Consider the following 14,069-nt stretch of genomic DNA (forward strand, 5'->3'; position numbering starts at 1 on the left):
AAATGTCAAGGATTTTTTTTTGGGAGCGTGCTTCATTTATTTTATTTTTTCAAATTGTGATATCAAATTAAATAACAATGATTATTTACTTGTAAAATTAGGCGCGTGGCCGGTGGGCCGATAAATAAGTGGGAATTGTTGAGTTGTTTTTTTGGGTGCGTGCTTCATTTTTTTAAATTGGAATATTTAATTAAATAACAATGATTATTCATTGTTAAAATTAGCAGGGTAACCGTTAGATCGGAAAATAAACGGGAATTGTCAGGGAATTTTTATATACTTAGAGAAATCTGGAAATATCCTGGAATTTTTTTTTTGGGAGCGTGCTTCATTTTTTAAAAATTGTAATATTAAATTAGATAACAATTTTTATTCACTTGTATGATTAGTAGCTTCGCTGTTATACCAGGAAATGAACGGGAATTGTCAGGGAATTTTTATATACCTAGAAAAACCTGGAAATGTCAGGGAATTTTTTTGGGAGCGTGTCTCATTTTCAGTGTGGCCGCTAGATCAGGATACCGGAAATTGTATGAGACCGGTAAAAACCGGGAAATGACTGCGAATTTATTTTTTGACCGGGAATTTTGCAAATTTGTAGAGAAAAAATGTTTTCAACTTTGATTTAACAGTTTTTAAAATAATTAGATTAATTTTCATCTTTTTCAATTATGATATCATTGAGATTAGAATGCGTAATTCGAAAATCTTTCACTTAAAAAATTTTCCATTTTAGATTTTTAATTTTTAAGCGTACATTTGAATTTAAACAAATTTAAAGAATTTTATAATGCTCATTTAAAGACTTAAACCATTCAAAATGAGAAGTTTTTAAAAATGAATGAAAGAACATTCTTAGTTACTCAAATATGTGAATTTGATTTAACTTTTAACTGTAATAGAATAGTTTTTAAACAAAAAGTTTGATTTACTACCAAAAGAGACGAATTTTCAATAAAATTTTATAATTCTCAACCAAAACTTTGATTTTTTAAGAAAAAAAAGAAATATTGTTCAATTTTTAAGACAGTTTAAAAATCTATTTGTCAAGTATTTAACCACAAAACTTAGTTGTTACATTTTTAACCAAAAACAAAAATTAAAAAAAAAAAAATTAATTTACTACCAAAAAAAAACTAATTTTTAAACAATAAAAATAATTTTTTGCCAAAAAAGACAGTTTCATCCATAAAATTCAAGAATTTTCTACTAAAAAGTTGAAATTTTAAGAAAGAAAGAAGTTTAATGTTTTAATTTTTAAGAAAATGGTTCAACTTTAAAATCTAGTTTAAAATTTTTTAACAACAAAAAACGTATTTTTGACCGAAAAGAATGATTTTTTAATAAAAAAAAGAGATTTTAAACTAAATTTAAGAATTAACAAACAAAAAGTTGAATCTTCAATTAAAATAGATGAATTTTTAAACAAAAACATTAATTTTCGACAAAAAAAAGCAAATTTTCAACAAAATCCAAACATTCTCAACCAAAAAGTTGAAGTTTTAAGAAATTAGTTTTTTTAGTTTTTAAAAAATTAATTAAACTTTAAAACCTAGTCGTTACATTTTTAAATAAAAAGGTGAATTTTTAAACAAAAAAATTAATGTTCTGCAAAAAAAAAGCGAATTTTTAACAAATTTCAAAAATTTTCAACTAAAAATTTGAATTTTTAAGAAAGAATTTTTTTTTACTTTTCAAGAAATTGGTTTTAAAATTTTTAAGCTTCAGTTTTTAAAGTTAAAAATTTAAGAGTTCCACTTTGAGTGTTTTATCGGGTGGCCCCTGGGCCGAGAAATAATCGTGAATTTATATTTTGACCTGGAATTTATCAAATTTCTGGAAAAAAAAATATCCGTCCAAATTTCATTTCAACCGTTTTTTAAATAATTAGTTAAATTAAAAAAATTTTTTACTTAAAAAATTTTCCATTTTAGATTTTGAAGCGTAAATTTTATTTCAAGAATTTAAAAATACAGTTTTAAAGTCTTAAACAATTCAAAATTAGAAGCGTTTAATAACGAAGATTTTTGGTAAAAAACCTTTTTAGTTTATCAATTGTGAATAAAAATTAATTAATTATTTTAAAAATTGAATTGCTTTTATTAAATTTCAGTATAAAATATTTCATTTTTAAACCATGCAATTTGAAATTTTTCAATTAAGAAAAAGAATAATTACTTAATATTTATAAATATTTGATTGTTTATTTGAAATTAGTAGAAATGAGTAAATTTAGAATAATTAAAGTGAATAAAAAACATTCAAAAGTATTCCGATGAATTAAAATATTTTATGATAAATTAATAAGAATTCAGGGTAAAATATAAAAAAAATGACACAACTTATTTCTTGTCCGGGAATTTTACACAATTTTTAGAATAAAAATGTTGTCCAACTTTGATTTCAGCCGTTTTAAAAATAATTTTTCAAATTTTGATTTTTATAAATTATTATATCTTTCAATTTAAAAATGTTCCATTTTTGATTAAAAAATTTTAAAAGCATTTTTTTTAAGTTAAAGAATTTTAAAATGCAGTTTTAAAGGCTTAAAAAAATGGAATTTTTTAATAAAAATTAGCGTGGCCGCGGGACCGGGAAACCGGGAATTTTACAAATTTTCGGAACAAATATCTGCCCAAGTTCGATTTTAACAGTTTTTTAAATAACTAAAGTGCAGTTTTGATCAATAAAACAATAAAAAAATTAAGAGCATTTGAAGTTGAATTTTTTTGATAAAAAACAGTCTTACTTTACCAATTATAAATATAAATAAATAAATAATTTTTTAAATGGATCTGTTCTCTAAGTATATAAATCTGAACAATAATTGATAGATAAAAATTGAAATTAATATAATATCATTTATTCTGATAATTTTATGTTTAAATAAGAATTTTCATATTTTATCGATAATATATTTTTAATTCAGAGTTCCAGGTCTTCCTTTTCATTATTTTTTATATTAAATTTAATTAATAAATTTATTAATATATTATTTCTATTGATTTTTTTTTAGCCATTAAAAAATTTATGATGAGTAAACTGAAACTAAATATTTAAATAGTTAAATTAAAATAAAAATAAATTAAAATGGTTTTAAAAAAATGTTATTTTTATTTAAAAAAGAACCATTTTTGATCAAAAATGATTTTTTAACCAAATTCAAGAACTCTCATCATAAATTTGAATTTTCAACTTAAAAATATTATTTTTTAATCAAAAAGATTAATTTTTTGATCAAAATGGCTAATTTTTAATAAAATTTAAGAATTCTCAACCAAAAAATTAAAATGTCAACTAAAGAAAATGAATTTTAAAAAAAAAGATTAAACTTCTACCGAAAAAATTAATTTTTAACGAAATTTAAGAATTTTCAACCAAAAAGTTGAATTTTCAACTAAAAAAGGTTAATGTTTGAGAACGAATTTTTTAAAGAAAGTAGTACAATTTTAAAACTTAGTTGTTAAAATTTTAGCCCAAAATATTAATTTTTAAACAAAAAGATTAATTTTTTACCGAAAAAAAAACGAATTTTCAATAAAATTCAAGAATTTTTAACAAATAAGTTGGATTTTCAATAAAATTAAAGAATTTTCTACTAAAAAAGTGAATTTTTAAGAAAGAAAATTTATTTTTAAGAAAGTAGTTAAACTTTGAAACCTAGATGATTAATTTTTAACCAAAAATATGGATTTTTTAACGAAAAAATTAATTTTCTACCCAAAACAAAAGATGAATTTTAAAAAAAGTTGAAGAATTTTCTTTCAGAATCAAAGAAGAAAGTTATTTTATTATTTTTATTTATTTTAATTAATTAAATTTTAATTTTTAAATTAAATAAAACAAAAAGATTTTTTTAAACTAAAATATTAATTTACTACCTATTTCACTGCATATTTTTAAACAAAAAGATTAATTTACTACAAGAAAAGGCGAATTAAAAATAAAATTCAAGAATTCTCAACAAAAAAGTTGACTTTTCAACTAAAAAAGATAAATTTTTAAAGAAAAATAATAATTTACTACCAAAACAGACAAATTATCATTTAAGTTCAAGAATTTTTAACTAAAAAAATTGAATTTTCAACTAAAAAAGAGTTCTTTTTACACAAAAAGATTAATTTTTCACTGGAAAAAACGGATTTTTAACAAAACTCAAAAATGCTGAAACAAATGTTAAATTTTCAACTAAAAAAGATGAATTTTTAAATGAAAAGATTAACTTAATGAATTATTAATATATTTCAAGAATTCTCAAGCAACAAGTTGAGTTTCTAGAAAAGAATTTTTTTAATTTTTAAAAAAGTTGTTCAAGTTTTAAATTTAGTTTTTTAAATTTTAGGCAAAAAGAATACTTTTTAAACAAAAAGATTGATTTTCTGCCGAAAAAAGCGAATTTATAATTAAATTCAAGAACTCTAGACCAAAAAGTTGTATTTGCAACTAATAATATGAATTTTTAAACAAAAAGAATAATCCACTTCTAAAAAAGACGAATTATCAATAAAATTCAAAAATTCAAACCCAAAAAAGAGGAATTTTCAACTAAAAAAGATGAATTTTTAAACAAAAAGAAGATTAATTAAAAACTTGAAATTATTTCAAGTAATTTAAACGAAGTGTTTGAACAATTTTTTCAGCACTTCTAAATATACTTAAAAATTAATTCAAATTTCCTAAGAAAGTTAAGAAAATTTTTTATTCTTTTGAAGTCTTTCACAATTTAAAAAAAATTTCTGAATTTTTCGTTTGAAATCTGCAAAAATCTTCCTTTTATTTTAAATTCGGCTTTTTAAGTATTTGAAATTATTTCAAGTTCTAAATTTAATTCGAATCTTTTTAAAACTTCTAAATATCTCTTAAAATTACTCTAATATTTTAAAAAATAGTAAGTGTTCTATTATTATTTAAAAATTAAATTTTATTTTAAATTTGTATGATTTTCTAAAAGTCATAGAAAAAATTCAAATCATTTTGAAATATAGTTTCGAAAAAAATTCTAAAATTATTTTGAATTTGGAAAAATTTAAAACCACTTCTAGATTTCTGAAGATTTTGAAATAAAATTTTAAAGCTCTTCAAGGATGCTTGAACTAATTAAAACGAAAACAATTGATCTTCTAATTTAAAAAACTGTTAAGTTAAAAAAATAATTTTTCCAATTTTTAATTTTTCTAGCTTAAAATTACTTAAAGTAATATAATTTTGAAAAATTTTGAAAGATAATTGCTTAATTTTTTAATTTAGACTATTGAAAATTTTAACGTGGATTTATATTTTTGGAACTAAATCTGAAACTTTTAAATTTAAATTTTAAAAGTTTGGAATTCAAGTGTTCCACTTTGAATGCTTTAATTTGTTTATTGTTTAATTATATGTAAAAATGTTTAGAATATAGTTTGATTTTTCAAATTCTATTGGCCGTGAAAAATGTCCAAAAAAAAATCCTTACAATCTTTGAAATTTTTCGAAAGCTTATAAAATTCAATGAAATCTTTTAAAATATTTCAAAACCTTTAAAAAAAAAAAACAGTTTTTAAAAAAAATAAAATCAACGCTTGGAAAACAGAAAGACTTTTTAAACCTTTTTTGTTTTCTTTAGAATTTCAGAATCTCTATTCCCGATTGGATATTAATTTAATAGAAAGAGGCGAGTCCTTTTACCAGAAACGAATGGAGGCACTCGTTAAAGAATTAGAGTCTCGAGAATTCCTCGAAGAAGATGAAGGACGGAAAATTATGTGGGGCATTGATGGGCAAACGGGCGGTGGAATTCCATTGACAATCGTGAAATCCGATGGAGGATTTACCTACGACACTTCAGACCTCGCGGCCGTGAAGCAACGCGTCGAGGAGGAAAGAGCAGACTGGGTAAATTTTATTTTTATTTTTATTTTTTTCCAAAAATAACTTTAAATTAAAATAATTTTTTTTTCAAATAATTTTTTTCCCAAAAATAACAGCCTTATTTCTCTTGCCTACTTTTCAAGAGATCATCCATTACATTTTCTTACCAATTTTGACCCTTTCCCACCACAGTTTGAAAAAAAAAAACGAATTTTTTCAACCAATTATTTAAATTTTGCAGTAAAGCGATGATTTTTTTAATTAAAATTGTGAATCTTTAAAAAAAAAACGAATTTTTAACAAAATATTTCAATTTTCCAATAAAGAGATGAATTTTTTATTAAAATTATGAAACTTTAATAAAAAAAAATTAAGAAAAATGTAATAGTTGCTATTTCAAGCAACAAAATATCTTACTTTTAAATAAAATGTGCCTAATTCAATTTCATGTGACAGTCAATCCGTGTATTATTGAATTTTTAAACCAAGAAAGGTTAATTTTTGACCAAGAATCGATTAGATAAACTATTAATTTTTAATTATTTAAAAATAAATTAATTTTTTACCTATTAGTTGATTTTTTAAAATAAATTATTGAAATTTCTAGACAAAATCACGAATTTTCTATAAAAAACAGGTGATTTTTCAACAAAAAAATGTAAAATGTTTATTTTTTATTTTAAAAAACACGTATTTTCAACAAAATACAAGAACTAGATTAGCTAGATATATTTTCATTGAAAAAAAATATATATATAGTTTTAAAAAAATGTAATTTTTACTTAAAAATTATTGAATGAAAAATTTTTGATCAAAAATCGAAGAGGTGAATTTTCAATTACCAAAGTAATTTTTTAACACAAAAAAGGAACTTAGCTTTTAAGTTTTTTTCCAAAAAGAATAATTTTCTACCGACAAAAACGATTTTTTAACCAAATTCAAGAACTCTCATCATAAATTTGAATGTTCAACCTAAAAATATGATTTTTTAATCAAAAAGATTAATTTTTTTTTACCAAAAAGTTAAAATTTATACTAAAAAAGATAAATTAAAAAAAAAAAAGATTAAACTTTTACCGAAAAAATGAATTTTGAACCACATTTAAAAATTCTCAACCAAAAAGTTAAAATTTCAACTAAAAAAGATTAATTAAAAAAAAAAAGATTAAACTTCTACCGAAAAAATGAATTTTTAACCAAATTTAAGAATTTTCAACTAAAAAAGATCAATGCTTAAGAAAGAATTTTTTCAAGAAAGTAGTTCAACTTTAAAACCTAGTTGTTAAAATTTTAGCCCAAAATATGAATTTTTAAACAAAAAGATTAATTTTTTACCAAAAAAAAAAAAACGAATTTTCAATAAAAATTTAAGAATTCTCAACGAAAAAGTTGGATTTTCAATAAAATTCAAGAATTTTCTACTTAAAAAGTGAATTTTTAAGAAAGAAAATTTATTTTTAAGAAAGTAGTTAAACTTTGAAACCTAGATGATTAATTTTTAACCAAAAAGATGAATTTTTTAACAAAAAAATTAATTTTCCACCCAAAACAAAAGACGAATCTTAAAGAAAGTTCAAGAATTTTCTTTCAGAATAAAAAAATTTGAATTTTTAAGAAAGAAAAATAGATATATTTTTTTAACTTTTAGGAATTTAGTTCAGCTTTAAAACGCAGATTTTACATTTTCAACCAAATAGAACAATTTTTAATCAAAGATTAATTTTTTACAAAAAAAAGAGCGAATTTTTTTACAAAATTCAAGAATTCTCAGCGAAAAAGTTGAATTTTATGTTTAAAAAGATAAATTTTTAAACAAAAAGACTAAATTACTACCTAAAAAGACTAATATCAATAAAGTTTAAGAATTCTTGTCCAAATAGTTGAATTTTTAAGGAAAGAAAAAAAAGTTAATAAAATTTTAAGTTCAATTTTAAAACCTAGTCGTTAAATTTTTAACCAAAAAGATGAATTTTTAAACAAAAAGATTAATTTCTCCAAAAAAAAAAAAAAAAACGAATTCTTAACGAAATTCAATAATTCTCAGCGAAAAAGTTGAATTTTCAACTTAAACAGAAGAATTTTTAAACCAAAAAATTAATTTACCACGAAAAAAAAAAAAACAATTGATCAATAAAATTGAAAAATTCTAAACCCATAAGTTGAATCTTTCATGAAATTCAAGAATTCTCAACCAAAAAGTTAAATTTTTAACTAAAAAAGATGAATTTTTAAACAATTAGAATAATGCACTACCAAAAAGGAAAATTATCAATAAATTTCAAGAATTCTTAAACAAAAATTTGAATTTCTATGAACGAAAAAAAATTTAATTTTTAAGAAAGTAGTTCAATTTTAAAACACAGTTGTTACATTTTCGATAAAAAGAAATTATTTTTTCACAAACAGATTAATTTTCTACCAAAAAAAAAAAGAATTTTTGAGAAAATTCAAGAATTCTCAGCGAAAAAGTTGCATTTTCAACTTAAAAAGATGAATTTTTAAACAAAACGATGCATTTTTAAATAAAAATAATTATTTTTCACCAAAATAGGTAAATTTTTAATAAAGTTCAAGAATTCATAACGAAAAAGTTGAACTTTCAACTAAAAATGACGAATTTTTAAACAAAAAAAATTATTTATTACCAAAATAGGCGAATTTTCAATAAAATTCAAGATTTCTCAACCAAAAAGTTGTGTTTTCAATGACAAAAGATGAATTTTTAAACGAAAAGAATAATTTTTGACTAAAAAAAAAAGATTTTCAACCAAATTTAAGAATTCTTTATAAAAAAGTTTCATTTTTAACTAAAAAAGATGATTTTTCAAACAAAAGGAATTATTTTTCACTAAAATAAACGAGTTTTCAATCAAATTAAAGAATTTCTAATCCAAAATTTGGATTTTCAATGAAATTCAAGAATTTTCAAACAAAAAGTTGCATTGTCAACTAAAAAAAATGAATTTTTAAACAAAACGATGCATTTTTAAATAAAAATAATTATTTTTCACCAAAATAGGTAAATTTTCAATAAAATTCAAGATTTCTCAACCAAAAAGTTGTGTTTTCAATGAAAAAAGATGAATTTTTAAACGAAAAGAATAATTTCTGACTAAAAAAAAAAAGATTTTCAACCAAATTTAAGAATTCTTTATAAAAAAGTTTCATTTTTAACTAAAAAAGATGATTTTTCAAACAAAAGGAATTATTTTTCACTAAAATAAACGAGTTTTCAATCAAATTAAAGAAATTCTAATCCAAAAGTTGGATTTTCAATGAAATTCAAGAATTTTCAAACAAAAAGTTGCATTGTCAACTAAAAAAAATGAATTTTTAAACAAAACGATGCATTTTTAAAAAAAAATAATTATTTTTCACCAAAATAGGTAAATTTTTAATAAAGTTCAAGAATTCTCAACGAAAAAGTTGAACTTTCAACTAAAAATGACGAATTTTTAAACAAAAAAAATTATTTATCACCAAAATAGGCGAATTTTCAATAAAATTCAAGATTTCTCAACCAAAAAGTTGTGTTTTCAATGACAAAAGATGAATTTTTAAACGAAAAGAATAATTTTTGACTAAAAAAAAAAAGATTTTCAACCAAATTTAAGAATTCTTTATAAAAAAGTTTCATTTTTAACTAAAAAAGATGATTTTTCAAACAAAAGGAATTATTTTTCACTAAAATAAACGAGTTTTCAACCAAATTAAAGAATTTCTAATCCAAAAGTTGGATTTTCAATGAAATTCAAGAATTTTCAAACAAAAAGTTGCATTCTCAACTAAAGAAGATGAACTTTAAACAAAAAGAATAATTTTTTACTGAATATGGTTTCCTTTAAATTAAATTTAAGAATTCTTAAACAAAAAGTTGATTTTTTAACTAAAAAGATGAATCTTTAAACAAAAAGAATGATTTTTTTAGCAGAATAGGCGAATTTTTAATGAAATAAAAAAATTCTGAACCAAAAGTTGAATTTTCAATTAAAAAAGATCAATTTTTAAACGAAAAGAATAATTTACTACCAAAACAAACGAATTTTAATTTATGTTGAGCATTCTCAACCAAAAAGTTGAATTTTCCACTAAAAAATTGCATTAAAAAAATGAATTTTTAAACGAAAAGAATAATTTTCGACTGGGAAAATAAATTTTTAGCCAAATCCAAGAATTCTGAAAGAAAAAGTTAAATTTTCAACTAAAAAAGATGAATTTTTAAACGAAAATAATAATTTTTTTCTGAAAAAAAGGATTTTTAATCAAATTAAAAAATTTGAACAATTTTAAAAAAAGGTAAATAATTTAGTACTAAAATAAACGAATTTTTAGTGAAATTCAAGAATTCTCAGCCAAAATTTGCATTTTCAATTAAATTAAAAAATTATCAAACAAAAAGTTAAATTTTCAACTAAAAAAGATGAATTTTTAAACACATAGAATAATTTTCTATTGATAAAAGGAATTTCTTACCGAATTCAAAAATTATCAACCAAAAAGTTAAATTTTCAACTAAAAAAGATGAATTTTTAAACCAAAAGAATAATTTTCTACTGAAAAAAGGCGAATTTTTAATAAAACCTAACCATTCTTAACTAAGATGTTGAATTTTCAACAAAAGAAGATGAACTTTTAAACAAAAAGAATAATTTTTACTGAAAATGGGTTTTTTAAAACTATATTGAAGAATTCTTAAACAAAAAGTTGAATTTTCAATTAAAGAAGAGGAATTTTAAACAAAAAGAATGATTTGTTTAGCAGAATAGGCGAATTTTCAATAAAATTTAAAAATTGTTGACAAAAAGTTGAATTTTCAATTAAAAAAGATCAATTTTTAAACAAAAAGAATAATTTACTACCAAAACAGACGAATTTCAATAAAAGTTGAGCATTCTCAACCAAAAAGTTGGATTTTAAATAAAATTCAAGAATTATCAAAAAAAAAGTTAAATTTGCCATTAAAAAAAAATAATTTTCAAACAAAAAAAAATAATTTTCTACTGAAAAAAGGGATTTTTAACAAAAATACAAGACTTCCTAAACAAAAAGTGGAATTTTTAAATAAAAAGAATTATTTTTTACCAAAATAGGCGAATTATCAATAAAATTCAAGCTTTCTCAACCAGAAAGATAAATTTTTAAACAAAAATACTAATTCACTATAAAAATAGGCGAATTTTCAATAAAATTCAAGAATACTCAGCGTAAAAGTTGAATTTTCATCTTAAAAAGAAGAATTTTTAACCAAAAAGTTGCATTTTCAACTAAAAAAGATGAATTTTTAAACGAAAATAATAATTTCCTTCTGAAAAAAAGGGATTTTTAATCAAATTAAAAGATTTGAACTCTCAAATAAAAAAGATGAATTTTTAAATAAAAAGAATAATTTTCTACTGAAAAGAGGCGAATTTTTAATAAAACCTAATTATTCTTAACTAAGATGTTGAATTTTCAACTAAAGAAGATGACATTTTAAACAAAAACAATAATTTTTTTACAGAAAATGGGTTCTTTTTTAACTAAATTGAAGAATTCTTAAACAAAAAGTTGAATTTTCAACTAAAAAGATGAATTTTTAAACAAAAAGAATGATTTTTTTAGCAGAACAGGGGAATTATCAATAAAATTGAAGAATTCTCAACCACAAAGATAAATTTATAAACAAAAATACTAATTTACTATAAAAATAGGCGAACTTTCAATAAAATTCAAGAATTCTCAGCGCAAAAGTTGAAGTTTGAAATAGAAAAGAAGAATTGTTAACCAAAGAGTTGCATTTTCAACTAAAAATTATGAATTTAAAAAAAAAAGAATAATTTTCTACTGAAAATGGTTTTTTAAAAATTAAATTTAAGAATTCTTAAACAAAAAGTTGAATTTTCAACTAAAAAGATGAATTTTTAAACAAAAAAATGATTTCTTAGTAGAATAGGCGAATTTTTAATAAAAATTAAAAATTCTGAACCAAAAAGTCGAATTTTCAATTAAAAAAGGATCAATTTTTAAACGAAAAGAATAATTTACTACCAAAATAGGCGAATTATCAATAAAATTCAAGAATTATCCACCAAAAAGTGAAATTTTCCACTAAAAATAAAGAATTTTTAAACAAACAGAATAATTTTCCACTGAAAAAAGGGATTTTTAATAATAATTTAAGAATTCCTAAACAAAAAGTGGAATTTTTAACTAAAAAAGATAAATTTTTAAACAAAAAGAATTATTTTTTACCAAAATAGGCGAATTATCAATAAAATTCAAGAATTCTCAGCGCAAAAGTTGAATTTTCAACTTAAAAAGAAGAATTGTTAACCAAAAAGTTGCATTGTTAACTAAAAAAGATGAATTTTTAAACGAAAATAATAATTTTCTACTGAAAAAAGGGATTTTCAATCGAATTCAAGAATTATCAACCAAAAAGTTAAATTCTCAACTGAAAAAGATGAATTTTTGAACAAAAAGAATAATTTTCTGCTCAAAAAAGGTGATTTTTTAATTAAATTTAAAAATTATGAACCAAAAAGTTGAATCTACAATTAAAAAAGATCAATTTTTAAACGAAAAGAATAATTTACTACCAAAATAGGCGAATTATCAATAAAATTCAAGAATTATCAACCAAAAAGTGAAATTTTCCACTAAAAATAAAGAATTTTTAAACAAAAAGAATAATTTTCCACTGAAAAAAGGGATTTTTAACAAAAATTCAAGAATTCCTAAACAGAAAGTGGAGTTTTTGATTAAAAAAGATGAATTTTTTAAACGAAAATAATAGTTTTCTTCTAAAGAAAAGGGATTTTCAATAAAATCCAAGAATTATAAATCAAAAAGTTAAATTCTTAACTAAAAAAGATGAATTTTTAAACAAAAAGAATAATTTTCTGCTGAAAAAAGGCGAATTTTTAATAAAATTTAAAAATTCTGAACCAAAAAGTTGAATTTTCAATTAAAAAAGATCAATTTTTAAAGGAAAAGAATAATTTATTACCAAAATAGGCGAATTTTCAATAAAATTCAGGAATTCTCAACAAAAAAGTTGCATTATCAACTAAAAATTTAAATTCAAAAAGAATTTAAAACTTAATTGTTTTTTATTTATTTTATTTTTGAAAATCCTAGAAATTAAAAAAAAAAAAATTAAAGTTGTCCATGTTCTTTGATAATTTTTGAAATCTCTTAAAATCTTTTTAAACTTTCTCTTGCAATAATTTTTCAAATTTCACAATTTAAAAAAAATTCTAAATTTTTTGTTTGAAATCTGCAAAAATCTAAATTTTATTTTAAATTTGGTTGTAAGTATTTGAAATCATTTCAAGTTCTAAATTTAATTTGAATCTTTAACAAAAAGATCAATTTACTACAAGAAAAGGGGAATTTTCAATAAAATTCAAGAATTCTCAACCAAAAAGTGGACATTTCAACTAAAAAAGATGAATTTTTAAAGAAAAAGAATAATTTATTACCAAAATAGATAAATTATCATTAAAGTTTAAGAATTCTCAACCAAAAAATTTGAATTTTCATCTAAAAAAGGGTTATTTTTATCATTAAAAAAAAAAATATATATATAGTTTTCAAAATAGTTTTTAAAAAGTGTTATTTTTATTTAAAAAAGAACCATTTTTTATCAAAAATGGAAGTGGTGAATTTTCAATTACCAAAGTAATTTTTTAACATAAAAAAGGAACTTAACTTTTAAGTTTTTAACCAAAAAAAATAATTTTCTACCGACAAAAACGATTTTTTAACCAAATTCAAGAACTCTCATCATAAATTTGAATTTTCAACTTAAAAATATTATTTTTTAATCAAAAAGATTAATTTTTTGACCAAAATGGCTAATTTTCAATAAAATTTAAGAATTCTCAACCAAAAAGTTAAAATGTCAACTAAAAAAAAATGAATTAAAAAAAAAAGATTAAACTTCTACCGAAAAAATTAATTTATAACGAAATTTAAGAATTTTCAACCAAAAAGTTGAATTTTCAACTAAAAAAGGTTAATGTTTAAGAACGAATTTTTTTAAGAACGTAGTTCAATTTTAAAACTTAGTTGTTAAAATTTTAGCCCAAAATATGAATTTCTAAACAAAAAGATTAATTTTTTACCGAAAAAAAACGAATTTTCAATAAAATTCAAGAATTCTCAACCAAAAAGTGGACATTTCAACTAAAAAAGATGAATTAAAAAAAAAAAAAAGAAAATAATTCAACAAATTATCA

The 14,069-nt window shown here is 20.5% G+C and overlaps 1 protein-coding gene across 3 annotated transcripts in view; it reads left to right on the forward strand.

The window, feature by feature from the left end:
• LOC117167876 (arginine--tRNA ligase, cytoplasmic) overlaps window positions 1–14,069 on the forward strand; it is a 24,969-nt gene that overhangs the window by 9,650 nt on the left and 1,250 nt on the right. For all 3 annotated transcript variants that reach the window (XM_033353105.1, XM_033353106.1, XM_033353107.1), the window contains exon 6: window positions 5,603–5,871. In XM_033353105.1, the coding sequence (XP_033208996.1) occupies window positions 5,603–5,871 (269 nt within the window). The remainder of the gene's footprint in view (window positions 1–5,602; window positions 5,872–14,069) is intronic.

This window comes from Belonocnema kinseyi, chromosome 2 (assembly GCF_010883055.1).
Source record: "Belonocnema kinseyi isolate 2016_QV_RU_SX_M_011 chromosome 2, B_treatae_v1, whole genome shotgun sequence".
Lineage (NCBI taxonomy): Eukaryota > Metazoa > Arthropoda > Insecta > Hymenoptera > Cynipidae > Belonocnema > Belonocnema kinseyi.